This window comes from Ochotona princeps, chromosome 1, assembly GCF_030435755.1.
Source record: "Ochotona princeps isolate mOchPri1 chromosome 1, mOchPri1.hap1, whole genome shotgun sequence".
Lineage (NCBI taxonomy): Eukaryota > Metazoa > Chordata > Mammalia > Lagomorpha > Ochotonidae > Ochotona > Ochotona princeps.
The window spans coordinates 115,370,172-115,397,182 of NC_080832.1; the positions used below are offsets into that span (position 1 = coordinate 115,370,172).

The 27,011-nt window shown below is 50.2% G+C and overlaps 2 protein-coding genes across 2 annotated transcripts; one reads left to right on the plus strand and one right to left on the minus strand.

Moving 5' to 3' along the window:
- Positions 1 to 226: 226 nt before the first annotated feature.
- On the minus strand, positions 227 to 2,358 carry LOC101517130 (heat shock 70 kDa protein 1). Its single transcript, XM_058665349.1, has 2 exons — positions 2,307 to 2,358; positions 227 to 2,209 (listed from the first exon to the last, which is right to left on the minus strand). Exon 2 carries the CDS (start codon positions 2,168 to 2,170, stop codon positions 242 to 244), a length of 1,929 nt encoding a protein of 642 aa, XP_058521332.1. The 5' UTR covers positions 2,171 to 2,209; positions 2,307 to 2,358; the 3' UTR covers positions 227 to 241.
- A 21,031-nt stretch (positions 2,359 to 23,389) lies between these two features.
- Positions 23,390 to 25,577, plus strand: LOC131480458 (heat shock 70 kDa protein 1). The gene is made up of 2 exons (XM_058665354.1): positions 23,390 to 23,441; positions 23,553 to 25,577. The coding sequence occupies exon 2, from the start codon at positions 23,592 to 23,594 to the stop codon at positions 25,518 to 25,520; it is 1,929 nt and encodes a 642-aa protein (XP_058521337.1). The 5' UTR covers positions 23,390 to 23,441; positions 23,553 to 23,591; the 3' UTR covers positions 25,521 to 25,577.
- Positions 25,578 to 27,011: the final 1,434 nt, after the last annotated feature.

Consider the following 27,011-nt stretch of genomic DNA (forward strand, 5'->3'; position numbering starts at 1 on the left):
GGTACAGGTCCAACCTTGCATGAACTGCAAAGCTTCCAAAGAAGATCTGGGTCTCACTCAACAATAATAACGATGCCACTAGTTACTGTGAGGTTAGAACTTCACTTTAGAAGGAACTTAACCATACAGACTTACCGACAAAAAAAGATACATATTTTCTCTATATGTCACACACACCTATGTATATCTGACAACACAGTCCCTTTGTCCCAGTTGTAAGGCTCCGAGGGAGGCCAGGCCCCTAGTCGACCTCCTCAATGGTGGGGCCAGAGCCAGAGCCGCCCCTGGGTCCCTGGGCGCCAAAGCCCCCAGCGGCCCCGGGGCCAGCCGCACCCTGGTACAGGCCGCTGATGATGGGGTTGCACAGCTGCTCCAGCTCCTTGCGCTTGTGCTCAAACTCGTCCTTGTCGGCCAGGCTGTTGGCGTCCAGCCACGCGATGACCTCCTGGCACTTGTCCAGCACCTTCCTCTTGTCGGCCTCGCTGATCTTGCCCTTGAGGCCGTCGTCCTCCACGGCGCTCTTCATGTTGAAGGCGTAGGACTCGAGGGCGTTCTTGGCCGCCACCCTGTCGCGCTGCACCTCGTCCTCGGCTTTGTACCTCTCGGCCTCCTGCACCATGCGCTCGATCTCCTCCTTGCTGAGCCGGCCCTTGTCGTTGGTGATGGTGATCTTGTTGGCCTTGCCGGTGCTCTTGTCGGTGGCCGTGACGTTGAGGATGCCGTTGGCGTCGATGTCGAAGGTCACCTCGATCTGGGGCACGCCCCGCGGCGCCGGCGGGATGCCGCTGAGCTCGAAGCGGCCCAGCAGGTTGTTGTCGCGCGTCATGGCGCGCTCGCCCTCGTACACCTGGATCAGCACGCCGGGCTGGTTGTCCGAGTAGGTGGTGAAGGTCTGCGTCTGCTTGGTGGGGATGGTGGAGTTGCGCTTGATGAGCGCCGTCATCACGCCGCCCGCCGTCTCCAGCCCCAGCGACAGCGGCGCCACGTCCAGCAGCAGCAGGTCCTGCACGTTCTCCGACTTGTCGCCCATCAGGATGGCCGCCTGCACGGCCGCGCCGTACGCCACCGCCTCGTCCGGGTTGATGCTCTTGTTGAGCTCGCGCCCGTTGAAGAAGTCCTGCAGCAGCTTCTGCACCTTGGGGATGCGCGTGGAGCCGCCCACCAGCACCAGGTCGTGGATCTGCGCCTTGTCCAGCTTGGCGTCGCGCAGCGCCTTCTCCACGGGCTCCAGCGTGCCGCGGAACAGGTCCGAGCACAGCTCCTCGAAGCGCGCCCGCGTGATGGACGTGTAGAAGTCGATGCCCTCGAAGAGCGAGTCGATCTCCAGGTTGGCCTGCGTGCTGGACGACAGCGTGCGCTTGGCCCGCTCGCACGCCGTGCGCAGCCGCCGCACGGCGCGCTTGTTCTGGCTGATGTCCTTCTTGTGCTTCCTCTTGAACTCCTCCACGAAGTGGCTCACCAGCCGGTTGTCGAAGTCCTCGCCGCCCAGGTGCGTGTCGCCCGCCGTGGCCTTCACCTCGAAGATGCCGTCGTCGATGGTCAGGATGGACACGTCGAACGTGCCCCCGCCCAGGTCGAAGATGAGCACGTTGCGCTCCCCCTTGCCCTTGCGGTCCAGCCCGTAGGCGATGGCGGCCGCCGTGGGCTCGTTGATGATCCGCAGCACGTTGAGGCCCGCGATCACGCCCGCGTCCTTCGTCGCCTGCCGCTGCGAGTCGTTGAAGTACGCCGGCACCGTGATCACCGCGTTGCTCACCGCCTGGCCCAGGTACGCCTCGGCGATCTCCTTCATCTTGGTCAGCACCATCGACGAGATCTCCTCCGGGTAGAACGCCTTGCTCTCCCCCTTGTAGCTCACCTGCACCTTGGGCTTGTCGCCCTCGCTCACCACCTGGAACGGCCAGTGCTTCATGTCCGACTGCACCACCGGGTCGCCGAACTTGCGCCCGATCAGCCGCTTCGCGTCGAACACCGTGTTCTGCGGGTTCATGGCCACCTGGTTCTTGGCCGCGTCGCCGATCAGACGCTCCGTGTCCGTGAAGGCCACGTAGCTGGGCGTGGTGCGGTTGCCCTGGTCGTTGGCGATGATCTCCACCTTGCCGTGCTGGAACACGCCCACGCACGAGTAGGTCGTGCCCAGGTCGATGCCGATCGCCACCGTCTTGGCCATGCCGCCGCCTCGCTCTCGCCGCCTCTGCTCAGGGACCGTCTCTGTGTCTCTCTCTCTCTCTGTCTCTCTCAGGGAAGAAGGCGCGTTCGCACGCTCCCGCCGGGGTCCTCAGGCGCTCCGGGAGGCCGCGGGGAACGGGAGTCGCTCGGGCTCGCGCTGTCGGAGATGCTCGCGGTGTCCTTGGTGGCCTCGGCCGCCGTCAGCTGCTGTCAGCTGCTGACAGGATCGCGGGATCGCCGTTGCCCCGCTCCGCCGGCCGCGGCCTTTATACGTCGCGCCCGCACCCCGCCCGCCGCCTCCTCAGCCAGTCAGCGAGCTCGGCCGGGCTGCCCGCTCGCGAAGCTTCCAGGCGTTTCTGCGGGCGCCCGGCCCTCGGGCTTCTGGCCACCAATGGGAACGCAGGGGGCCGTCCTTCGGCAGAAGTCTCCAGACGCTTCTGGGGTTCTCTGGAGCGGACCCTGGAGCCGGCGGGGAAGGGGGAGCGAGCGGGGCGGCGGCTGTGGAGTGGGCCTGGGTGGCGGCGGGCGGGCGGGCGGGCGGGCGGCGGTGAGCACCGAGGGAGGGACTGAAGTGGTTGTGCGGTTTCGGGTTGGAATGCGGGCTCCGTGAATGCGGGGACAGCCCGAAGGGAGAAAGCTCGGGGTTTCTGGAGAGGGAGATGGCGCCCAGTATCCCTTCCCTGTAAGTTGGGCTTTGGGGGCTGAGGGACGTCCTGCCTCTCCCGTTTGTACACATTGGGCTTCCACCTCCTCAGCAGATCCGTTTTAGTTAACACAGAGCTTGCTGGAAAGAGAGCACTGGGTAGTTTTGGTCAACGCTTTTCTTCTTTGTTGTACTATTATCCAGTCCCAGAGGCTTTTGATTAAATAAAAATGATTTCTGAATTCAGGCGGTGTTTAGCACGGGGAAATATTTCTAAGAAAGGAAAGGGCTCCGAGTTTGTAAAAGTTGGGTGAGTCAGTCCTCTTTGCTGACGCAGTCACTGCCCTTTGTTGGTGTTTGAGTTAGATATCAGTAAGAAAAAACTCCTACCCATTCCTTTCCATTGTGTAAGCTTTAATATGTTTTGGCTTCTTGGGTTCCCTCACTCTTCCAAGACAGGTCCGACTCAGTCCCTCCTGCCTTACCTCTACTCCTTAGAGCCGAACTCCTGGCTCACTGAATGATTCAGAGTTAATTAATCTATGTCCCAATTTAATTCGACTCTAGTGGCTGTGTCACCTGAACTCTTAGCTAGTTTTAGACTGAATGTAGGGCTATGTGAGTCTGCAGGGTGGGGGCTTAGCCTGCAGGCTTCTTCAACAGCAAACACCACAGCTGTGGGCAGGGGGCCTGGTGGAAGCAAAGCCTCAGGGCAAGGCAGAAGGGGCTGAACACCAAATTCAAGTTCTAAGTGCTGTGGGTGCTGAGGTTATTTGTCAAGCAATAAGCTCACCATTGAGGTTTTAATCACAGAGCCAATGCCCTGTGTGGCTTTCTCCCGTCACCTCATTTTAAACAGCACTACATCTGGCAATGTACCCCTTGTCTCCCTCATCCTTTTTGTGAGGCAAGACTCTGTTGTGTATCTGAAATTTGAAAAAGTAAGGGACATCGATGGAACTGAGTTCACACCCCACGAAAAAACTTGGTCTGGCACAAGTGGAGGGATCTGGTTCTGGATGAAGAAGGCCTGCTTGCCCTCCATATGCCTTTCAAGCTCCCTCTTTCTTGTTTTGTCTCTCTTATTCCACAATCAACACACTCCTCCTGGGATGTGAGGGTATTCAGTTGTTTATTCAAGTGTAATTTGCTGATCTAAAGGTATAGTGCAGGAGATAACAACCGTGTGTGTGTGTGTGTGTGTGTGTGTGTGTGTGTGCAGGCGTGTGACTGTTCTGGTAGGCAGTGATTCTTTGACAATCAGATGCAACTCCTGAGTGAACCCCGTCCCAGTCCAGTCAGACTGGTTAAACCTGAGGAAATTTCCATTTGTGCCATCTCTGACCACACATTCCCCCCACACTTTCATCTTCGGTGCCTAAGGTTATTGCTTCCAGAGACATAATGTCTCACCCCTTCACTCTGGAATCTTTGTCACCATCAAGCACCACCACCGGCATTTCTGATTTCACATCTGCAATTCAAACTACTTCCCTCCTAGGACATCACATCTCCACTGCCTGGCAGGTGGAATTGATGCTAAGGCTCTACATTTTTTGCTGCTCTGGAGTGGGAGAAAAAGATCCACTGGAAGGCATTGCAGGATTCAGACCTCCATACAGTGAGGTCAAAGCTACAGTACTAGAATTGACCTACCCTTTGTGTCAAGTTTTCCTCCACAGATTGGCCTGGAAAGCTACAGATCTATATTCTGTACCTGTTTCTTCATGAGAGGGTGGTTATCAGGATTTTATCTTTCGGACCGGTTGCTTCCCAAGGCAGAAAGCCAGTAGAACGTCCTGCTTATCCATCTAGGGTGACTGCCAGAACTCCATGGAGATTTTTCCGTAGTTCTACACACTCTATGGCTGTGGATTCCCCATGCTTTTATCTTCAGTGTCCTAGGTTCTTACCATTTGTCTCATCCCCTCACTATGGAATCTGTACCATGAAGCACCACCAAGGCAGTTCTGGAGTCACTCCTTCCGTCCCTACATCTGCAGTTTAGAATAAATCTGTACTGGGGCATCATCTCCCCACTGCCTGGCAAGTTGGAATGATAAGGGTCTACATCTTGATGCTCCTGGAGCAACACAAAAAGATCCACTGCAACTATCCTTCAGCCATTAGACAGCCATCTACACATAGTAGACCAGAATACTAGATTTTTTAATTATTTATTTTAATTGGAAGAGCAAGTTTTACAGAGAAAAAAAGTGAGACAATGGCCAGAGCTAAGCCCATCATTAACCAGGAGTGTTGAGGTCCTTCCAGATCTCCCATGCAGGTGCAGAGTTCAAGCACCTGGGCCATCTTCAACTGCTTTTTAGACCATAATCAGGGAGCTGATAGGACAGAAGGCAGACAGCGTATGACTGCTTGTTGTATGGGATGACAGGACTGCGAGGCTGAGGATTAGCCAGTCAGTATCACACTGGCCTATGTAATACTGGACTTGACCTACCTTTTGTGTCAAGTTTGTCTCCAAGGATGGGCGTGGAAAGACATACATCTATATTCTGGACCTGTTTCTTGATGAGACAAGAGTTATCAGGACTTTGTCTTATGGACTGGATGCTTCCCAAGGCAGACATCCAGTAATGGGATTTGCTTATCCATTTAAGGTGACTGCAAGAACACCAAGGAGATTTTAACTTGATTAATTATGCAATTAGATTTTTGCTGGGTATGGTGTTTGGAAGGAATGAGATCCAGCTTCCTAAGCCTGGAGGAGCCATCACACACATTGAACAGGAAGAAGGGACCAGAGAGAGAACAGTGTCTTCCACACTAGTAAGATTCTGCTGAAGGCATCACCCTTCGTCTGATGTTTTCCTTCCCTCTGCTATTTTTAAAGACATATCTTTTAAAAAAAGATTATGGATTCTTCTCTGCTTTTGCTCAGTTTCTCCAACAGTACTGTTTTATCCTCATTAGCATTCATTTTAAAGATGGTGTAATTCCAAGTTCATCCAGAAGAAAGCAAAGGCGTTCACACATGAAGCCCACAAACAGACATTCTAAACAGCCAAGCTGCAAAGGCTGCAGTAATATTGGAGCCCTGGGTGTTTCCAGTAGTGTGGAAAGCCTGCAGGAAGACCTGGGTTCAGCCTGCATGCTGCTGCTTTGCTGAAGCCGCTTTGATTCTCTTTTTCCAACCAAGTATTTGCACAGTAAACACTTAAGTCTCTATCTGCTTATCTCTAGGGCAGAGTCAAGGTCTGTTTTCCAGGATGATGGTTTCAGGAATTGATGGGACAGTGCTTTATTGCCCGTTTCAGAGTATGTACTCAGAAGGTGGCTTCCTGCTCCCACACTTTGCCATTTGACACCCCAGTCATCATCCTGACTTGTTTGCATGGCTGGAACCACCAGCAGGGTTAGGATGTTACTTTTAGCTGAAGCAAAACAAGCACCAGTTGCTGAATCCAGCCTTTCCCTGCTCAAACATGAGTAGCAAGGATGCAAGAGGTTCTGAAGCCTCCTGTGGTCATGCAGATGACAAGTAAATACAGAATCAGCAAGGGCACCTAATGTTTTATTCACTAACAGGGAGAGGGTGTAGCTTGGCTGTGTATAATGCCAGCATCTAAAGTGAGCATAATTCCAGTTCTGACTAGTTAGCTTCTGACCCAGTTCTGTGCCAGTGCACCTGGGAAAGCAGCGGAAAGTACCTGGAACCTTGCCACCCCATGGAAGTCATGGGTGGAGTTCCAGGCTCCTGGCTTTTACTTGACCATTGCAGCTATTTGGGCAGTGAAACTGTAATGGAAGATCACAGGTTCTCTGTCTTCCCTCTCTCTCTCCTCCTCTTCGAGCAGGCTGTGGGAACACTATGCGCACTGTGGGGTATGTGCTCCCTCATCAAGTGCCCACCTCCCCTCGTTCCAGTGTCTCCCAGTCCAGTCCCCTTCTGTATAATAGAGGTTGGCAGGTCAGAATCATGAGGAAAGAGGCTGAGCCCTGTTTTTCATTTGGCAAGGCTGGCATCCTGCTCACAGAACCTTCTAGATAGTCAATCCTGAGTCCTGACTAAGTCTGATATTCTGGGGCAGGGTTGGGGTGGGGTGACTCGGGTGGAGTAGTTTGTTGGGTGAGGAGAGTTCCTAATTATAACAACAGGAAGGTCCCTGCCTGCCAACCATGACAGATAATTCTTGGCACAGCTAACAATAGGAGTGAGAAGCCTGAATTGAGCTACAAGGACTTGGAGCATCGGGTTGGGTGATGGGGTGAATTATGGAGCTGGGAGAGGCTGCATTCCCCAGAAGGTTTTTCCTTCTGGAATTCAGGGAGAACATGGGAGGGAGTGGGAGAACCAAAAAGCAGTGTTGTTTCAGGGCTCCTGAGGGCAATAAACGCCCTAGGTGCCAGTGGCCAGCCAGTTGGTTGCTGATGGGAGTGGATGACTGAGTTGTTGACCTCTATGGCTGCCCGGTTCCCCTTGCAGAAGGTGGGAGGGAAGGGCTCTTGGCTGCCCTAGGAGCCAGCCTCATATTCTGTGCCCTTGGCCCCATGCTGCTGCTGCTGATGTGAGCTCATAGGGAGAGGTGAGGGAGGATTCTGCATCTGAGGCAACTGCTGCCCGCTGCACTAAACGTCAGTTTAGAGAGTGGTGCTAAGAGAAGATGGTGGCTGTGCAGCAAAGGTAATCCCTGGGATAGATTTATAGAGCACTGAAGGGGTGATGGCAGTCTCCATATGTTACTGGCACCATGAGGGTCACCTTGTCATAGACTGCCCATTCTGGCTCCTTAAAAAAAATTTTTTTCTTGTATTCACTGTTGTCTTTCCTAAGTTCTGATTGTTGGAAAGAGTTGATTCTTCTTCTTTTTTTTAAAGATCTATTTATTTTTTCTAAATTTTTTTAAGATTTATTTTATTTTTATTACAAAGTCAGATATACAGAGAGGAGGAGAGACAGAAAGGAAGATCTTCCGTCCGATGATTCACTCCCCAAGTGAGCACAATGGCCAGTGCTGCGCCGATCCAAAGCTGGGAACCAGGAACCTCTTCCGGGTCTCCCATGTGGGTGCAGGATCCCAAAGCACTGGGCCATCCTCAACTGCTTTCCCAGGCCACAAGCAGGGAGCTAGATGGGAAGTGGAGCTGCCGGGATTAGAACCGGCGCCCATATGGGATCCCGGGGCGTTCAAGGCGAAGACTTTATCTGGAGGCCACACCGCCGGGCCCGGATCTATTTATTTGTATTGGTAAGTCAGATATATAGAGAGAAGGAGAGACAGAGATTAGATCTTCCATCCAATGATTCACTCCCCAAGTAGCTGCAACAGCTGATGCTGAGCAGGAGCCAAGAGCCTCATCCGAGTCTCCCACACAGGCATACGGTCCCAAGGCTTTGGGCCGTCCTTGACTGCTTTCCCAGGTCACCAGTAGGGAGCTGAAAGGAAAGCAGGGCTGACTGGATTAGAACTGACTTCCATATGAGATCCAAGCATGTTCAAGGCGAGGACTTTAGCCACTGCTAGGCTACTGTGCCACCTCCGTCTCCCTTTTTTTCTTAAAAAAAAAAAAAGTGAGAGAAAGAGAGGGAGAGAATTGTCTTTTTTTTTCTTAAACATTTATTTTTATTGGGAAGTCAGATATACAGAGAGGTGAAAAGACATAGAGAAAGATCTGTACTATGACATCTCCCAAGTGGATGGTATAATAATGTTTGTTAACTTCTCAGGAATCATGACTGCTACACAAGAGACAGACAATAAATAAATCAGACGCCTGACATAGTAAAACTATGTAGAAGAATTGGATCAGGAGCCAGTGTTATTGCCTAACAGGTGGTAGGTTAACTCTTCTTGCAGCACCAGCACCCACCAGCATCCTGTATGGGTGCTGTTTGAGTCCCAGTTGCTCTATTTCAGATACAGCTCCCTGCACATCGGAATGCACATGGAAAGCAGTAGAGAATGGCTCAAGTCCTCGGTTTTCTGCACTGACATGCAAGATCTAGTTGAATCTCTTAACTTCAGCCTGGCCCAACCCTGGCCATTGCAGCCCTCTGGGGAGTAAACCAGTGGATGAAAGACCTCTCTCGGGGCCGGGGGCTAAAAGTGCTCGCCTTGAATGCCCCGGGATCCCATATGGGCGCCAGTTCTAATCCCAGCAGCTCCACTTCCCATCCAGCTCCCTGCTTGTGGCCTAGGAAAGCAGTTGAGGATGGCCCAATGCTTTGGGACCCTGCACCCGCGTGGGAGACCCGGAAGAGGTTCCTGGTTCCCCGCTTCGGATCGGCACAGCACCAGCTGTTGCAGCTCACTTGGGGAGTGAATCATCGGACGGAAGATCTTCCTTTCTGTCTCTCCTCCTCTCTGTATATCTGACTTTGTAATAAAAATAAATAAATCTTAAAAAAAAGAGATCTCTCTCTCTCTCTCTCTCTGTCTCCTTCCCTTTGTCTTTATCCTCTCTCTGTGTGTAACTATATCTTTTAAATAAATAAAATATGTCTAAAAAGAGAGAACTGCTCAGTTGCTATGCACTCCCTGTGTAAGCTCCCAGTTCACACGCCTTGATGGGTCCCTACCTTGGACGCCCTCAGGGTAAGCAGGAATCTCGTCTCAGTGAGAATATCATTTTTATCAACATCTTCCTTCCCACCTGCCCCTTCCATGGTCTGTTTCATAATTCTTCATGCACTGAGACAAAGAACTGACTGCTATTGCTTCTGACATTACTCTACCATATTTCATCATGTGCTGTTGACTTTTACAGGCAAACATACAGGAAGACTTGTAAATTGTGCCTTAACTGAAGCTGCTTACAGACTGGGAAAATAACAGCCCAACTCCCTGCTTCAGCAAAGGTGAAGGACTTGGATTTCAATTCAGGATTTCTTGGAGATCTTTGCCATACAGTCCGAAGTACATAGGGTTTTATTCTGAATGTCTGGTACTAGGTTACATTTCTTCTTCCCTAGTTAATTTTTTTTTTAGATTTATTTATTTTTATTACAAAGTCAGATATACAGAGAGGAGGAGAGACAGAGAGAGCTCTCCGGTCCAATGATTCACCCCAAGTGAGCTGCAGCGGCTGGTGCTGCGCCGATCTAAAGCCGGGAACCAGGAACCTCTTCCAGGTCTCCCACGCGGGTGCAGGGTCCCAAAGCATTGGGCCGTCCTCAACTGCTTTCCCAGGCCACAAGCAGGGAGCTGGATGGCAAGTGGAGCTACCGGGATTAGAACTGGCGCCCATATGGGATCCCAGGGCGTTCAAGGCGAAGTACTTTAGCCACTAGGCCACGCCACTGGGCCCATTCCCTAGTTAATTTTTTAAAGCTTTATTTGTTTATTTGAAACAGAGTTACAGAGACAGAGAGTGAGAGATATAAAGAGACATCCTCCATCCACTGGCTCATTCCTCAAATGGCCTCAATGGCCTGGCCAAAGCTGGTAGTCAGGAGTCAAATCAGCGTTCATAAAGAATGCCGGCACCACAGGTGACACCCTAACCTGCTATGCCATGACACTGCTATTCCATTACAGCCTGTTAGCTCTGTTGCCTGTATTCTGTGTAATTCTAAACCATGATGCCAAATAAATAAGGTTGATGATAAGTATTTATATTTTTTTAAGTTTCATTTTATTTGTTGATGTCAATCCAAAAACAGTACCCGTAAACTGCAATATTATTCCAACCTCTAACAGCCTGTATCTCATGCGATAAGATATTGTGATATAACCAATGAATGTACAATCAATGTGAGTCAGACTGCTTATGATCTACATTAAAGAATTGTAAAACTTAATATACTTCTAAGACCCTAAGCTACTCGGAAAGGGGGTGGGAGAGCAGAGAAATCTGCTATCTCCTTAGAAGATGTGAAGAACACGTGAAGTATAACACGGGAACATGACCGGTAACTCATAGCCAACAGACTCGATTCAGTATTAGACAATAGTAAAGCTACAAAGGCATATGGGGGAATCAAGAGTGATCCTGACAACCTCTTAACAGGAGGTCATATGCACAGAGCAGGGGGGGACCCCAGAGTGGAGCAGGTGGGCAGGAGGAGGCTTATATCCTAACCCTGAAGACTCTCGGATCCTCATCAAGGTCTATTAGTACGAGCACCAAGGACTACATCCCAACTGCCAAGGAGATGATGCGGAACTAGAGTGCCTTCGGAGGCCTACAACTCTGAGGTCACCCACTACTGTTTGGATCTACCACATGGGATGCAAGAAGCCCAAATCTTTCCTTGCAGGATCCGAGGTCGTTGGAACAACAGCCAGGAGCTGTGAGTGGTCTGCAGAAACAGAAGAACAGTAAACTTCCTTCGGGACTAGGAAGAGGAACCTTTTCTGGTCCTTACTTAGTTCCAACTTAGGATCCCCACTCTCTCTTACAATGATCATCAGGGTTGCTCCGGAGGTTCCCCCCCAGGCAAAAAAGCAAACAACAAAAAAATTAGAATAGAGAACAACAAGGAAAGCTTAGAACCAGACAAGAAACGAGCAGCGTGGACCCACATATATGTTACTAGCCAGGACACAAAAATTAGTTACTCCTCACTAGGGTATTGAAGATTTCTCTGCACACCCCTCCTAAAACTGTTCTGCACCTCAACTGTTGACAAATGCCTTGTTAGAGTTATAAGCCAGTTTAGACTATCCTAAAATCTGCCAAGTTCAGCAAAATCATGCTTCAATGCTATAAACTGCTAAATACTAAAATGAAAATAGACATGAGACAGCTGAATAGTACCCTATAACCATTTTAAGGTGTATAGCAGTGGTTCTGTGTGTAAACTAAAATTGAAATGTCAATGAAGTAGTCACAGGATGTGGTTAAGAACTTGCATTTTTTTTAACATATTTGCTACTCAATACCATGTCAATTAATTCCATAATGTTGTAAATTGTTGTTGATGTTGTGTTGGGGTTTTCAATTGATCAAGATGATATTCTGCCAGCCCTACCTTCAGACCAGAGATGGTCTCCCCAAGAAACCGTTGAATTTATCTGGACAATAAGATGGTGAACTCTATTCTTGGTATATGTATTCAAAGGAAGAATCTTGACTTAATTTGAACTGTACTACTGCAACAAGGAGGAGGAATCCACCATTGGGGGAGGGTATGGGGAGGGGTTGGGTGGATCCCAGAGCCTATGAAAGTGTGTCACATAATGCAATGTAATTAATAATAATAATAAAGAAATTAAATGCTTGTGCTATATGTATTATATATCCATTAAGGTTATTTATTTTTTTAGATAGATCAGATAAATCTCATACTTTTAAGAGTATCCTTTTAAATTTTGGGTTTCAAATTTAGCAGCCAAGTTTTGTCAGTCTTTTCTGATTAAAAAAGAAAGAAATTTTAAAAAAGCTTATCTCTGTGACTGTCATTTTTGCTGTTTTTAATGTTGTATATGTTTTTTCTTGTTTTCTTTATTGTTTTGGTTAGTGGTTTCTCCAATTGGTTTTGTTTGCTTTTAAATGACCTTATTCTATTTTTTTAAAAAGATTTATTTATTTTTATTACAAAGTCAGATATACAGAGAGGAGAGGCAGAGAGGAAGATCTTCCGTCCGATGATTCACTCCCCAAGTGAGCTGCAACGGCTGGTGCTGCGCCGGTCCAAAGCTGGGAACCAGGAACCTCTTCCGGGTCTCCCACGCGGGTGCAGGGTCCCAATGCTTTGGGCCGTCCTCAACTGCTTTCCCAGGCCACAAGCAGGGAGCTGGATGGGAAGTGGAGCTGCCGGGATTAGAACCGGCGCCCATATGGGATCCCGGGGCATTCAAGGCAAGTACTTTAGCTGCTAGGCCACGCCGCCGGGCCTGACCTTATACTATTTATTTTTGTTGTTGCTTTAAACATTTCATTAAGTTCTTACATTATTACTTCGAATATGAAATGAATTCCTCACAAAAAAAAAAAAAAAAAAAAAAAAAGAAAAGAAAGAAAGAAAGAGAAATAAAAGAAATGGAGCATCCGGGTCTGGAACCAGTGCTCATATGGGATACCGGCATTGTAGGTGATGATTAAACATGCTAAACCTCAACGATAGCCACATATTTTTATTGTTAAAATAAAACTAATTGGGCCAGGCACGGTAGCCTAGCAGCTGAAGTCCTTGCCTTGCACCCGCTGGGATTCCATATGGGCACTGGCAGATCCACTTTCCATCCAGCTCTCTGCTTGTGACCTGGGAAGGAAGTAGAAGAAAGCCCAAAGCTTTGGGACTCTTTATCCGCATTAGGAGACCAAGAAGAGGCTCCAGGCTCTTGGCTTCGGATCGGTACAGCTCCAGTCATTGAAACCTTTTGAGGAGTGAACCATTGGATGGAAGATCTTCCTCTCTGTCTCTCCTCCTCTCTGTATATCTGACTTTCCAATAAAAATAAAAAATAAAATAAAGCAAAACAAAAGGTGGCATCCAGTGTGTTGTTAAACCAGTGGCCAATACCACTCCTTGGAATTCAGGGGATGTTCAGAAAGGGGTACATATTGGAAAGACCTACCAAACACCTCTCATTAGAGATGAAGGTTTAAATAACCAGAATGGAGAAAAGAGAGCTTCCCTGACCAGATCAAACAAGGTTATCACCGGTTGTCTAAAAAACTGGCCATTACCTGCCTATATAGAAAGTAAATTCACTTTATGACCTCCTGGAATAGGTTGAGGGAGCTATAGAATTAGTAAAGACCATTCAGACCCATCTGTCGCTGTCCCGCAGCGATGGACTTGGTGCACGGAGCTGATAATAACACGGATGGACTCTGACTGATGGTCAATAGCCGAAGTTTATTAGTGGCATCAGACTTTATACACTGAGGGTCATTTGGGATAAGGGAGGATGTATTGAGCTTATCAACAAAACCCAGCAACTGTTTCTATACTTTTGTTTGGAACTCTTTTTGTTTCGTGCATTTTACCAAGTGTTCTCATTCACATGCTGTCCACTCAACTGTTCTCATGCAAATGATGTCCAACCAAATACTATCCAATCAGTTGTAATCCTGTGCTCGCTGACCTTCCAGGGTCATAATGTCCTTCTACAGCCATCCATCCATGGAAGAGATGATATTTGGGGTACCAGAGGGATTCTGAAGAGGGAGAGGGGCATCAGGAAAAATCACTATAGCTGTGGAGAGAAGTTTAAACCAAATGTCTGGGGGTGTTGTGACACAGCAGGTTGAGCCACCTCTGGGGATGCCTACATCTCAGTTCTCAGGGCCTGTTTGGATTCTTGACTATTCTTCCTCTAATCCAGCTACATGCTAATGCACCTGGGAAGGAAAAAAATGATGGCCCAAATCTTAGAGCCCCTATGATCCATGTTTGAGAGTGGGATGGAGTTTGTTTTTCCTGTTTTAAACCCAGCCAACCCTGACTTATCTAAGCATTTAGACAATGACTAAGGATATGTAAGATTTTTCTGTTTCTCCTTTCCTTTGCTTTCACTCTGCTTTAATATGAGTAAATCATTACAATTAAAATATCTGGGGCACTACTGTAACATAAGAGGTTAAGTCTTTTCTTGTAGAACTGGCATCTCATTTGGGGGCTGCTTAAAGACTTGGATGGCTCACTTCCAATCCAGCTCCTTGATTATGGCCTGGGGAAGCATGCAGGATAGCCCAAGTGCTTAGGCCTCTGTATCCATGGGAAGATGTGGGAAAAAACCTGCTTTTCAAAAGAATAAAAATTTTAAACTAAAATAACTTCCTTGCTTCAAGTCCTCTACAGACTTCCTGTGCCAGTCGTCAAAAGGCAGGAGGCTATGGTAGTAAAACATTTTCAATTGTCATTTTTTTTAAGATTTATTTATTTTCTATTGCAAAGGCAGATATATATAGAGAGGAGGAGAGACAGAGAAGATCTTCCATCTGATGCTTCACTCCCCAAGTGGCCGCAACGGCTGGAGCTGTGCCAATCTGAAGCCAGGAGCCCAGATCCTCTTCCGGGTCTCCCACGCAGTGCAGGGTCCCAAGGCTTTGGGCCATCATCAACTGCTTTCCCAGGCTACAAGCAGGGAGCTGGATGGGAAACAGGGCCTCCAGGATTAGAACCAGTGCCCATATGGGATCCTGGTGCTTTCAAGGCAAGGACTTTAGCTGCTAGGCCACCATGCTGGGCCCTCGATTGTCATTTTTGCAAGGTGCAAGCAAAATAACACCAGACAAGTCTAGGGTGCATTAAAGAGTCTTTATTAACCAAACTTGGTGATAACAGAGCCCACTAGAAATTAGCAAATGCAAGCCCAATGGCAATCCAGTCGGAATTGAAACCCTGAGAGAAACAAATGATCATTACTATGAAACCCATCCATTAAATTGCAGATCTATGTCCTAGCTTTCCTAGCAATATAAATTATCCTAAGAGAGGTGCAGTGAACAATCTGAGCACACTTAGGAAGCTGCAGACACTCACCTTTCTTGACTTCTCTGTCCACATTCCATTACTGCTAGGCCTCATCTCTCCTGGAACTCTGGGAAGTACCCAAATTAGTAATACAAAGCACCTTAGCATTTGCGTCTTCACTGACTCACCCAAGCAGTGAACAGAGGGTGAGGAATACATACTTACAGGGGCCAAGCTCAGGGGCTACCTGCTTTCAGAGTCTGCCTGTGGGAAGCCAGAGACTGGGAAGGTAAGACTCGGAGTGCAAGAGCAGTGGAACTAAGTGACCAAGACAAGGCCCTTCCCTACCATGGGTCGTAATGGGGGCTTGTGAGGGAAGTAGTTACACAACAGCACAACACCACTCACTCTGTTTCCAGGTGATGATAGGTGAGCATCACAGGTGGGCAGAAACAACCCTTAGGTGGGGGAGGTGTGGCTATTAAGCTCCAGACCCTGAACTAGCTGCCTAAAACTACAACAGCATCATCCCTCAGGTGATCAATATGCCCTTGGGGGGTCTTCCTGCCTTCTGCCAGTACCTTTGTATAAATGGACGTTTAGTGCAGCAGGTAGCAACGGCCTCAGATACAGAGTACACATCCCTCCCCACCGCCCACGTTAGCTGCCTCAGAAAACTTATGCAGGGGCCAAGAGGACAGGACCCAGGCAGGCACCACCCTGAGCCCAGAGACCCAGAGCCTCTCCCTCCCACCGCCCGCAGGGAGAAACGAGGCCTGGAGGCGGCCAGGAAGCCTCAGCACCGAGAGACCTCGGACACCCAACCCTCCCATCCCTTCCTGCAGCGAGCGCTCCAGCCGCGGGTGCCCAGGGCTCAGGACTTCTCCCTTGTTGCCACCTGCTCGTCGCGCCCTGGAGTTCCGAAGTGACACCATTTTTTAGAGCGTGCACTCCCTGGATTCCAACAGGAAAACCTTGAAGAATGCAGCTTTGCACAGCTCTGCCTCCCACCTGGCCTCCCTCCTTGTCGCCCGGCTTAGGGCTTAGGCTTGTGTTAGGGCTCAGGCTTCTTCCCCTATTATTGGCTGTAGCAGGAATTTTCTCTTTAGGCTGGCAGGCGGGGACCGTCCCGTCGTTATAATTAGGAACACTGCTCAACCAACAAACCGCTCCACCCGAGTTACTCCACCCCAACCCTGCCAGAATATTAGGCTTAGTCAGGGCTCAGGATTGACTCTCCAGAAGGTTCTGTTGGTTGTGTATTAGCCTTGCAGAGTAATGGGGCTCTGCCTCTTGTTTCTGACCTGCCAGCCTGTTCTTTAGGGAAGTGGGCAGGACTAGGCTGGGAGATGCTGGATGCTGGAAGGAGGGGAGGGTGGGTGCTTGAAGGGGGAGCACCTCCCCCAAAGTGCTCATAATGCTCCTGTAAGCCTGCTCTTTATTCCTCTCCTCTTCGTCTATGTAAGGAGGTTAGGTAGATTCTAGCCTGTGCATCCAGAGTTCAAGAAGATGAATATTTTTTAAGACAATAAAATATTTTTTGTAAAAGACCTAAGAAATAGCCCTGAAATGGGCCAGCATTTACACCTAGAGAATAGCCCTGTCCCTGGGGACAGCTCAGGGACTCCCACTTCACTCACTGGTAAGAAGTGAGTTATTAGGTCAAGTACTGGTGCTCTGATAAGGTCCTGGGAGCATTTTCAGGAACTCTATATCCACAAAGACCCCATTCAAAAGTTTCCCAGAAGAGAATAAAGGAGGAAAGGAACAAGGATCCTTACCCATGTCCGTAACAATCCCAGTCTCAGTACAGGGACCCTCAGTTCTCTCCTGAGGTGCCTGCCTTGTCTTTCTCATTATTTCTTTCCATGTAACTAGACAGCATGTTTACTGCTACTCTGTTTCATATCTGTATTATTTCTTGTGCAACTATGAGAATCTAAGCAACCATTTTCTGTCAACACGTCCTTTTGCTTTGTCCATAAAGATTTATTCATCTATTTGAAAAGAAGAGTTACAGGAAGAGAGAGACCAGGAGAGATCTTGCATCCATTGGCTCACTAGTCAAGGCTTGGGCTAGGACTAAGCCAGGAGTCAGAAACATATCCGAGCTTCCCACGTGGGTGGCATAGCCCAGGACACTGAACTGCTCTTTACTGCTTTCCCAGGTGCATTAGCAGGGAGCTGGATTGAAACTGAACGGCAAGGAATCAAATGGCCACTCACAAGGGTGTTAGAATTGCAAGCTGCTATGCCATCATCCTGACCACTGTTTTCTTCCTTTTAGAAAATAAAACAGGGAATTGCATGGTAGCTTAGTGGCTAAAGTCTTCACCTTGCACACACTCGGAATCCTACATGAGCACAGGTTCTAATCCCAGCAGCTCCACCTCCCACCCTGTTTGCAGCCCAGGAAAGCAGTCGAAGACAGTCCAAGGGCTTGGGACCCTGTGCCCCCGTGGGAGACCCTGAAGAGGCACTGGGCTCCTGGCTTTGAATCATCACAGCTCTGGCTACTGTGGCCACTTGGGGAGTGAAGCAATGGACAGAAGATATTCATCTCTGTCTCTCTTCCTCTCTGTACATCTGACTTTCCAATAAAAATAAATAAATCTTAAAGAAAAAAAAAGGTTCTGGGGCCCAGTGGCGTGATCTAGCAACTAAAGTCCTCACCTTGAACGCCCCGGGATCCCATATGGGCGCCAGTTCTAATCCCAGCAGCTCCACTTCCCATCCAGCTCCCTGCTTGTGGCCTGGGAAAGCAGTTGAGGACGGCCCAATGCTTTGGGACCCTGCACCCGCATGGGAGACCCGGAAGAGGTTCCTGGTTCCCGGCTTTGGATCGGCGCAGCACCGGCCCGTTGCGGCTCACTTGGGGAGTGAATCATTGGACGGAAGATCTTCCTCTCTGTCTCTCCTCCTCTCTGTTTATCTGACTTTGTAATAAAGTAAATAAATCTTTTAAAGAAAAAAAGGTTCTGCTGAATTCCCTGTACCCAAAGATCTTAGGATGATCTTTAGACTCATCTTAAACTAATTCCATAATCCGTGGTAGTGTCCCTCAACCTTGTAAGCATATCAAGACGAATGACTGGGCCCGACGCCATGGCCCAGCAGCTAAAGTCCTCGCCTTGAACGCGCCAGGATCCCATATGGACGCCAATTCTAATTCCAACGGCCCTGCTTCCCATCCAGCTCCCTGTTTGTGGCCTGGGAAAGAGTAGACAATGGCCCAAAGCTTTGTGACCCTGCACCCGTGTGGGCGACCTGGAAGAGTTACTAGCTTCAAATCGACGCAGCACCGGCCGTTGCGGTCACTTGGGGAGTGAATCATTGGACAGAAGATCTTCCTCTCTGTCTCTCCTCCTCTCTATATATATCTGACTTTGCAACAGAAAATAAATAAATCTTAAAAAAAAAAGAATTATTAGGATTATGGGAGCGAGTGTTGTGGTATATCTAGTAGGTTAAGCCTCCACCTGTGATGCTGGCATTCCATGTGTGTACCAGCTCAAGATGTAATTGTTGCACTTTTGAAGCAGCTTTCTGACAATGGCCTGGGAAAAGCAGCAGAGGATTGTCTCAGTGTTTTGGTCCTTGTCACCCACGTGGGAGACTTGAATGAAGCTCTGAGCTTGTGGCTCTAGCCTGGGTCAGCCCTGACCATCGCAGGCTTTGGGGGAATGGACCACAAGATGAGAGGTCTCTCTATATATTTAACTCTGCCTTTCAAACAAATTAAAAAATCCTACAAAAGAATAAGGAAAAGAAAGGATTGGGATGTCAGATGTGGAAGTGTGGACCTTCAACAAAAAGGAAAGGAGGAGCAAACTCCCAAGCACAAACTCTGAAACAGGCACTAAGGCACTGCCCTGTTAATCCCTATCACCAGCCAGAAAAACAGACATGAATTCTGTTTTAGACATAAGCAGATAAGAGACTTACATGTTTAATGTACTAGTATTTTACTGGGAAAAAAGAAAAACAGCTTCAACAAGGAAGCAGAGTCCAGATAGAAACCCAGGTCTTCCAGTTTTTTTTTTCCATGCTACTGGAAATACCCAGGGCTCCCACATCACTGCGGCTTTTGCAAGAGTTGTTTGTAGGATTCAGATTCTAATTTTTTTTTGCTTTCTTCTGGGTAAACTTAGAATTATCCTATCTCAAAGTGAACAGAGAGGAAAACACTACAGTTTAAGAAATCATAAGAAAAGGAGAGAAAATAGATAAGGATCTTGTAACACATGGCTGAAAAACACTGCTGTCACCATCCTCATCCCCCACTACACTCTGCTCTCTGGTTCTCTCCTCCTCTTAACAATGTCTATGTGGGACATTCAAAAAAAAAAAAAAAAAAAAGGAAGAGGGTGGTTGGGCCATGTGGGCAGATAGGAGGCTAGGATAGAAAGTATGACCCTGCTCCTATAACTGTGTCTTAAAAATATGTGAAACTTGTTAATTTTATATAAAAATAAATAAAATTTTAAAAGCCTGACATTCTGGGCCCAGGGTGATAGCCTAGTGGCTAAATTCTAGCCTTGCATGAGCCAGGATCCCACATAAGTGCAGGTTTGTATCACGGCTGCTCCACTTCCTTCCAGCTTCCTACTTTTGGCATGGGAAAGCAGTAGAGGACAGCCCAAAGTCTTGGAACCCTGCACCAGCGTGGGAGACCCAGAAGAAGCTCCTGGCTCCTGGCTTTGGATTGGCTCAGCTCTGGTCACTGCAGCCACCAACTTAGGAAAGCTAAGCCTCATTCCTGCCAAACAGCAAATCTAGCAAAAATATAATTCTATAATTAACCAAAATAACTTCTTCTTGCAGTTCTTATGCTCACCCTACGTAACAATCAAACTTGTCATTGGGTTTCTACCTTGTGCAGTATCCAGGATAAAAGAGAAAATCCAACTGATAGACTTCTTGCCAAGAAATAAAGATTATAGATAAGCAGCATTCTAGGTCAATCCATAAACAGAAAATCTGAGTGCTGACATTGTGGGTTAAGCCATTGTCTGTCATGCCAGCATCATACATGCATGCCAATTTGAATCCCCACTCCTTCACTTGCAATCCAGCTCCCTGTTTGTGCCCTGAGAAAATGGCAGAGGACGGCCCTAAAGCTTTGGGCCCCTGCATTCACATAGGGCCCCTGGATGAAACTCCTGGCTCCTGGCTTTGGCCTGCGCCAGCACTGGCCATTGTAGCCATTTGGGAAGTGAATCAGCAGTTGGAAGATTTCTCTCTCTCCCTCTCTCTGTAACTCTGCCTTTCAAATAAAATAATACTTGGAAAAATAGAGGAACTTTACAAAAAGAAAGAGCAGTATAGAACTGTAGACACTTGGTCACAATGCCTAGATGATTGTTTCGTTCCTGGGGGACATTTTAGTGGACTTTCCTGTTTCCCTTGTGGTAGCAGTGCCAGGGTCTTACCACCATATTTAGTGCAGTGGAGATGTGAATGCCTCCCCCTGCCATTTCCCTGTTCCTTAGGGGAGTCAGAGGGCTCCAGCAGAGACTATTCTAAAACGCAGTTGTATAGAAAAGAAGGAAGTGAATCCATAACTGCCAGTGGTGATGGGTGATAGTGAGGGTAAAAGCTGATGAGCAGGAAGCTTTCTGAGTGAGGGGGCAAGATTGAGAGTCTGTGGAAGTGACAACTCTGGGCACTGAAGAAGAAAGGGTGAGGGAATCTGCAGCCAGAGATAGCGCAGGGAAAAGGATAATTCCTCAAGTGTCCCAGGCTGATCAGATTAGACTGGGATTTACTCGGAGCTGCACCTGATTATCAAAGGATTGTCAACCTGCAGAAGAGCACAGGCACACACCCAGGCATAGTTTAGGTTAGCAAATAACGAATAAGAATAAATACCCATGGATCCCTGAAAAAAAAAAAGTGTTTAATTGTGGAAAAAAGAGGCATGGGAGGAGAATGAATATGGGTGTGTTGGTGTGTGTTTGAAAATGATAATTGGGGCAGCATGGTGGTTTACCAAATTAAGTCTCTACCTGCAATGCTTGCTGCAGGAGTGAGCTGTGAATACAGGCATGCTCTCTCTCCTGCTGTAACTCTCAGCCTCTCCTCCTCTGTCTGCAACTCCTCCTTTTAAATAAAAATAAACCTGTTTTCTTTGTTTCGAGAAAGAAAATGACAATTGAGGGCATACAGGCTTCCTTAATCAAAACAACCTCCTGCCAATTGTGCAACAGGTTTAATTTCTTCACAGGCTGTGTACTCCTCACTATTTCTTTCACATCACGTGATGTTCAGGTGCCTAACAAGGACTCCCACACAGGAAGGACAAAAAGGGTGAGGTAGCTACCAAATGCAATAGGTGCTTAAAACATGGAGGGGACTCACAGGGCATTGGTTTCCAGGATAAAGCCCTAAATGGCCGAATTAACTGCATGGCAAGTAACCTCAGCAGGAATTAAAACTAGAATTTGGCTTTTAGCCAAAATCTTGAAAAAGCACTGATGTGTCCTGTTGAAGAAGCCTAGACCGGACTTAACACTGTTACATTTAGTCTGAAAGTGGTTTCCAGCTTAGGGGCCACAGAGACACACTTAAGAACCAATTGGGTCTCTGAAGTAGATGAAGTCTGGTTCCAACCACCAAGCAAAAAAGAGCCAGACATTGAGAAGTAGAATGGCACCATACCGACCCCGGGCTGGGGAGGGGGAGGAAACAGGAGGAATAAGCCTTAAAAGTCCGTATGCATTCAGTGGAAAATTTTTTTGTTATTTACACCCAGGTCCAGACTGAGGCTAAGGGTCGTGACCGCGGGCAGGGACAAGCACACGAATGACTCAGGGCTACTGCCACCCTGCCTGCCCCACGGCGGAGCACAGCCTTCCCTCAAAAATGCCCCTTATTGCATGCAACACTGCCTCTCTACAGAACCCTTTTATTTTAAACTAAAAGACTCTTAGCTCTAGATAACCGATCTGCAGATTAAAACGATGTCCAAAGCAGCGCTCTCTTTCTCTGGGGTTCCGTTTTAAAAGTGACCTAGTCTGGTGGGGTGGGGAGACCTGTGACTGGGAGTGGAAGAACATCACTCAGGCCACAGCAAAGCGACTCAGGGCGCCCTGGCCTCTGCGCGGTCCCTTCACACCCTGAAAGGGACCGCAGCATCTCCCCTAGAAAGCCCGAATCGAACTGCGACAAGGTTAAGTAACTCCAGATGACTCAGTGAGCCACAAAGAGTCTGCGACTGAACAGACTCAGAAAAGGTGGAGGGGCAGAAGGGGACCCACGCTGGGAAGAGTGAGGGAACCCGAGAAGTACCAAAGTAATAAAGCCAAGCCACTTGGTGCAGGCTGGGAAAGAGGTGTTTTTTTTGTTTTGGTTTTTTTTTTTTTTTTTTTTTTTTTCTTACTGACATTCAACTCAAACACCACGCAAAGGGCACTGGTGGCGTCTGCAAAGAGGGGCTTGACAGACTAACTCAACTTTCCCAAGCTCGGAGCCCTTCCCTTGGCTAGGGATATTACATCGCCCTACACACTGTCTCCAGGACTCGATTCTTTCAACGAAAAAGTCCCTTTGCATGGATAATCCACCCACGAAGATTAAAAACGATGTCCAAAACTAAACGATGCTCTTTTTCCCTCGGTTTTGCCAGTAAAATTGAGAGAATGGAGTTTAACTGAGAGCAAAGACAGTGTGTGTAAAACGGAGAGGCAGGGGGTCTCTCAGAGCCCAGATCACCAGGTACCATTGAGGGGCGCTTGGCAAATACGTGAGGTCCACTCACGTCAACGCCAGATTTCCGTCCTGAAAGCCCAAGCTTTCTCCCTTCGGGCTGTCCCCGCATTCACGGAGCCCGCATTCCAACCCGAAACCGCACAACCACTTCAGTCCCTCCCTCGGCGCTCACCGCCCCGCGCCCACACCGCCCGCAGCGCCCGCCGCCACCCAGGCCGACTCCACAGCCGCCGCCCCGCTCGCTCCCCCTTCCCCGCCGGCTCCAGGGTCCGCTCCACAGAACCCCAGAAGCGTCTGGAGACTTCTGCCGAAGGACGGCCCCCTGCGTTCCCATTGGTGGCCAGAAGCCCGAGGGCCGGGCGCCCGCAGAAACGCCTGGAAGCTTCGCGAGCGGGCAGCCCGGCCGAGCTCGCTGACTGGCTGAGGAGGCGGCGGGCGGGGTGCGGGCGCGACGTATAAAGGCCGCGGCCGGCGGAGCGGGGCAACTGCGATCCCGCGATCCTGACAGCAGCTGACAGCAGCTGACGGCGGCCGAGGCCACCAAGGGCACCGCGAGCATCTCCGACAGCGCGAGCCCGAGCGACTCCCGTTCCCCGCGGCCTCCCGGAGCGCCTGAGGACCCCGGCGGGAGCGTGCGAACGCGCCTTCTTCCCTGAGAGAGACAGAGAGAGAGAGAGACAGAGAGAGACACACACAGAGACGGTCCCTGAGCAGAGGCGGCGAGAGCGAGGCGGCGGCATGGCCAAGACGGTGGCGATCGGCATCGACCTGGGCACGACCTACTCGTGCGTGGGCGTGTTCCAGCACGGCAAGGTGGAGATCATCGCCAACGACCAGGGCAACCGCACCACGCCCAGCTACGTGGCCTTCACGGACACGGAGCGTCTGATCGGCGACGCGGCCAAGAACCAGGTGGCCATGAACCCGCAGAACACGGTGTTCGACGCGAAGCGGCTGATCGGGCGCAAGTTCGGCGACCCGGTGGTGCAGTCGGACATGAAGCACTGGCCGTTCCAGGTGGTGAGCGAGGGCGACAAGCCCAAGGTGCAGGTGAGCTACAAGGGGGAGAGCAAGGCGTTCTACCCGGAGGAGATCTCGTCGATGGTGCTGACCAAGATGAAGGAGATCGCCGAGGCGTACCTGGGCCAGGCGGTGAGCAACGCGGTGATCACGGTGCCGGCGTACTTCAACGACTCGCAGCGGCAGGCGACCAAGGACGCGGGCGTGATCGCGGGCCTCAACGTGCTGAGGATCATCAACGAGCCCACGGCGGCCGCCATCGCCTACGGGCTGGACCGCAAGGGCAAGGGCGAGCGCAACGTGCTCATCTTCGACCTGGGCGGGGGCACGTTCGACGTGTCCATCCTGACCATCGACGACGGCATCTTCGAGGTGAAGGCCACGGCAGGCGACACGCACCTGGGCGGCGAGGACTTCGACAACCGGCTGGTGAGCCACTTCGTGGAGGAGTTCAAGAGGAAGCACAAGAAGGACATCAGCCAGAACAAGCGCGCCGTGCGGCGGCTGCGCACGGCGTGCGAGCGGGCCAAGCGCACGCTGTCGTCCAGCACGCAGGCCAACCTGGAGATCGACTCGCTCTTCGAGGGCATCGACTTCTACACGTCCATCACGCGGGCGCGCTTCGAGGAGCTGTGCTCGGACCTGTTCCGCGGCACGCTGGAGCCCGTGGAGAAGGCGCTGCGCGACGCCAAGCTGGACAAGGCGCAGATCCACGACCTGGTGCTGGTGGGCGGCTCCACGCGCATCCCCAAGGTGCAGAAGCTGCTGCAGGACTTCTTCAACGGGCGCGAGCTCAACAAGAGCATCAACCCGGACGAGGCGGTGGCGTACGGCGCGGCCGTGCAGGCGGCCATCCTGATGGGCGACAAGTCGGAGAACGTGCAGGACCTGCTGCTGCTGGACGTGGCGCCGCTGTCGCTGGGGCTGGAGACGGCGGGCGGCGTGATGACGGCGCTCATCAAGCGCAACTCCACCATCCCCACCAAGCAGACGCAGACCTTCACCACCTACTCGGACAACCAGCCCGGCGTGCTGATCCAGGTGTACGAGGGCGAGCGCGCCATGACGCGCGACAACAACCTGCTGGGCCGCTTCGAGCTCAGCGGCATCCCGCCGGCGCCGCGGGGCGTGCCCCAGATCGAGGTGACCTTCGACATCGATGCCAACGGCATCCTCAACGTCACGGCCACCGACAAGAGCACCGGCAAGGCCAACAAGATCACCATCACCAACGACAAGGGCCGGCTCAGCAAGGAGGAGATCGAGCGCATGGTGCAGGAGGCCGAGAGGTACAAAGCCGAGGACGAGGTGCAGCGCGACAGGGTGGCGGCCAAGAACGCCCTCGAGTCCTACGCCTTCAACATGAAGAGCGCCGTGGAGGACGACGGCCTCAAGGGCAAGATCAGCGAGGCCGACAAGAGGAAGGTGCTGGACAAGTGCCAGGAGGTCATCGCGTGGCTGGACGCCAACAGCCTGGCCGACAAGGACGAGTTTGAGCACAAGCGCAAGGAGCTGGAGCAGCTGTGCAACCCCATCATCAGCGGCCTGTACCAGGGTGCGGCTGGCCCCGGGGCCGCTGGGGGCTTTGGTGCCCAGGGGCCCAGGGGCGGCTCTGGCTCTGGCCCCACCATTGAGGAGGTCGACTAGGGGCCTGGCCTCCCTCGGAGCCATACAACTGGGACAAAGGGACTGTGTTGTCAGATATATATAGGTGTGTGTGACATATAGAGAAAACATGTATCTTTTTTTGTCGGTAAGTCTGTATGGTTAAGTTCCTTCTAAAGTGAAGTTCTAACCTCACAGTAACTAGTGGCATCGTTATTATTGTTGAGTGAGACCAGATCTTCTTTGGAAGCTTTGCAGTTCATGCAAGGTTGGACCTGTACCATGTGGTTGTCTTTGAGTTCCTCTCAGATGAGGGGTGGGTTAGACAGATGCCCTTGGTGGGACCCTCACCCACACATGACTTTTGGAGCTAGGGGGACACAGACGTAGCTTGTATTCTGTCCTTTCTTAGCTGCGAACGTGATGTGCAATGTGTAGGCATGTACATTTCTCATTCCACTGCTGAGCTTACTTTCTACCAGTTTTCAATGTAGAAGCAACTTTACTTTCGTTTTGTATTTTGTATGTGCTTGTCTAACTGAAGCCAGTGGTTTTATTTTGCGGTAAATAAACTTCAATATAAAATGCATGCTGTCTTGCTGGTTTCTCTCTCTCTTTGTTCATGAGGTCAGCACCAATTATGTTACTGCATGACACTGAAAATCGGCCCCAGTCGGGACAGCAGCTGGAGACGCAGTGCTATGCTGCAGCTTCATTTCTGTGTAAAACCGTTGTGTGTGTGTTTACCATGGCACTAAAGCCACCTGCTTCTCTGAGTGGCTGTGTCTGGCCTGAGGGCTGAAGGTTGGCGTGCAGGTGCACCCATGTGGAGATGCTGCCCTCACAAGCTGCTGGGTGGGTTCTTTCTGCACGGGGCAGGAACAGCAGTCAGGCTTCTCATTCCTGTAACTGGACCTGACAGCTTCAGAACTCTGAGAAGTAGTCTGACCCAACATGAAACAGTGTGTCTGGTCTGAAAGAGGCAGTGAGATGAGGCCTCAAGCTCTGCCTGCCCGGTTCTGGAGAAGCTCCTTAGCATCTGGATGCCCAGTTCTTGGCTTTGAACAAGGGTTTGTCCTGATGCCTTGTTCTAAAGTTGATTCTGCAAGGATGTGAAGTAGAAATGCCATATCCTTAGCAGTTGGCACCTGAATGGAAGGGAACACCACAGTGAACGCCTTGGGAACATGGCACTTCTGAGCATGGTACCGCAACAGCAGGCAGTGTGGTGCAGCTGGTGGAGCTTGGAACAGCTCACTCTCTCCTTCTCTTGCTCCTTCTCACGTCTCTCTCTTCCTACACACACACACACACACACACACACACACACACATCATAGCACCTCTGCTTGTGCTCCAGCTTTGCCTGACACGCATGTGGGGGACCCAGACGGAGTCAACAGACTTGACTGTGGCCATTTGGTGAGTGAGCCGGTGGGTATAAGTGGAGTGTCTCTGTTTCTCTGTTACTCTGCTTTTTTGGGAAAGAGCAAAGACCCCACGTTGCATCAGAGGGGGTTAAGGCATTGCTTGC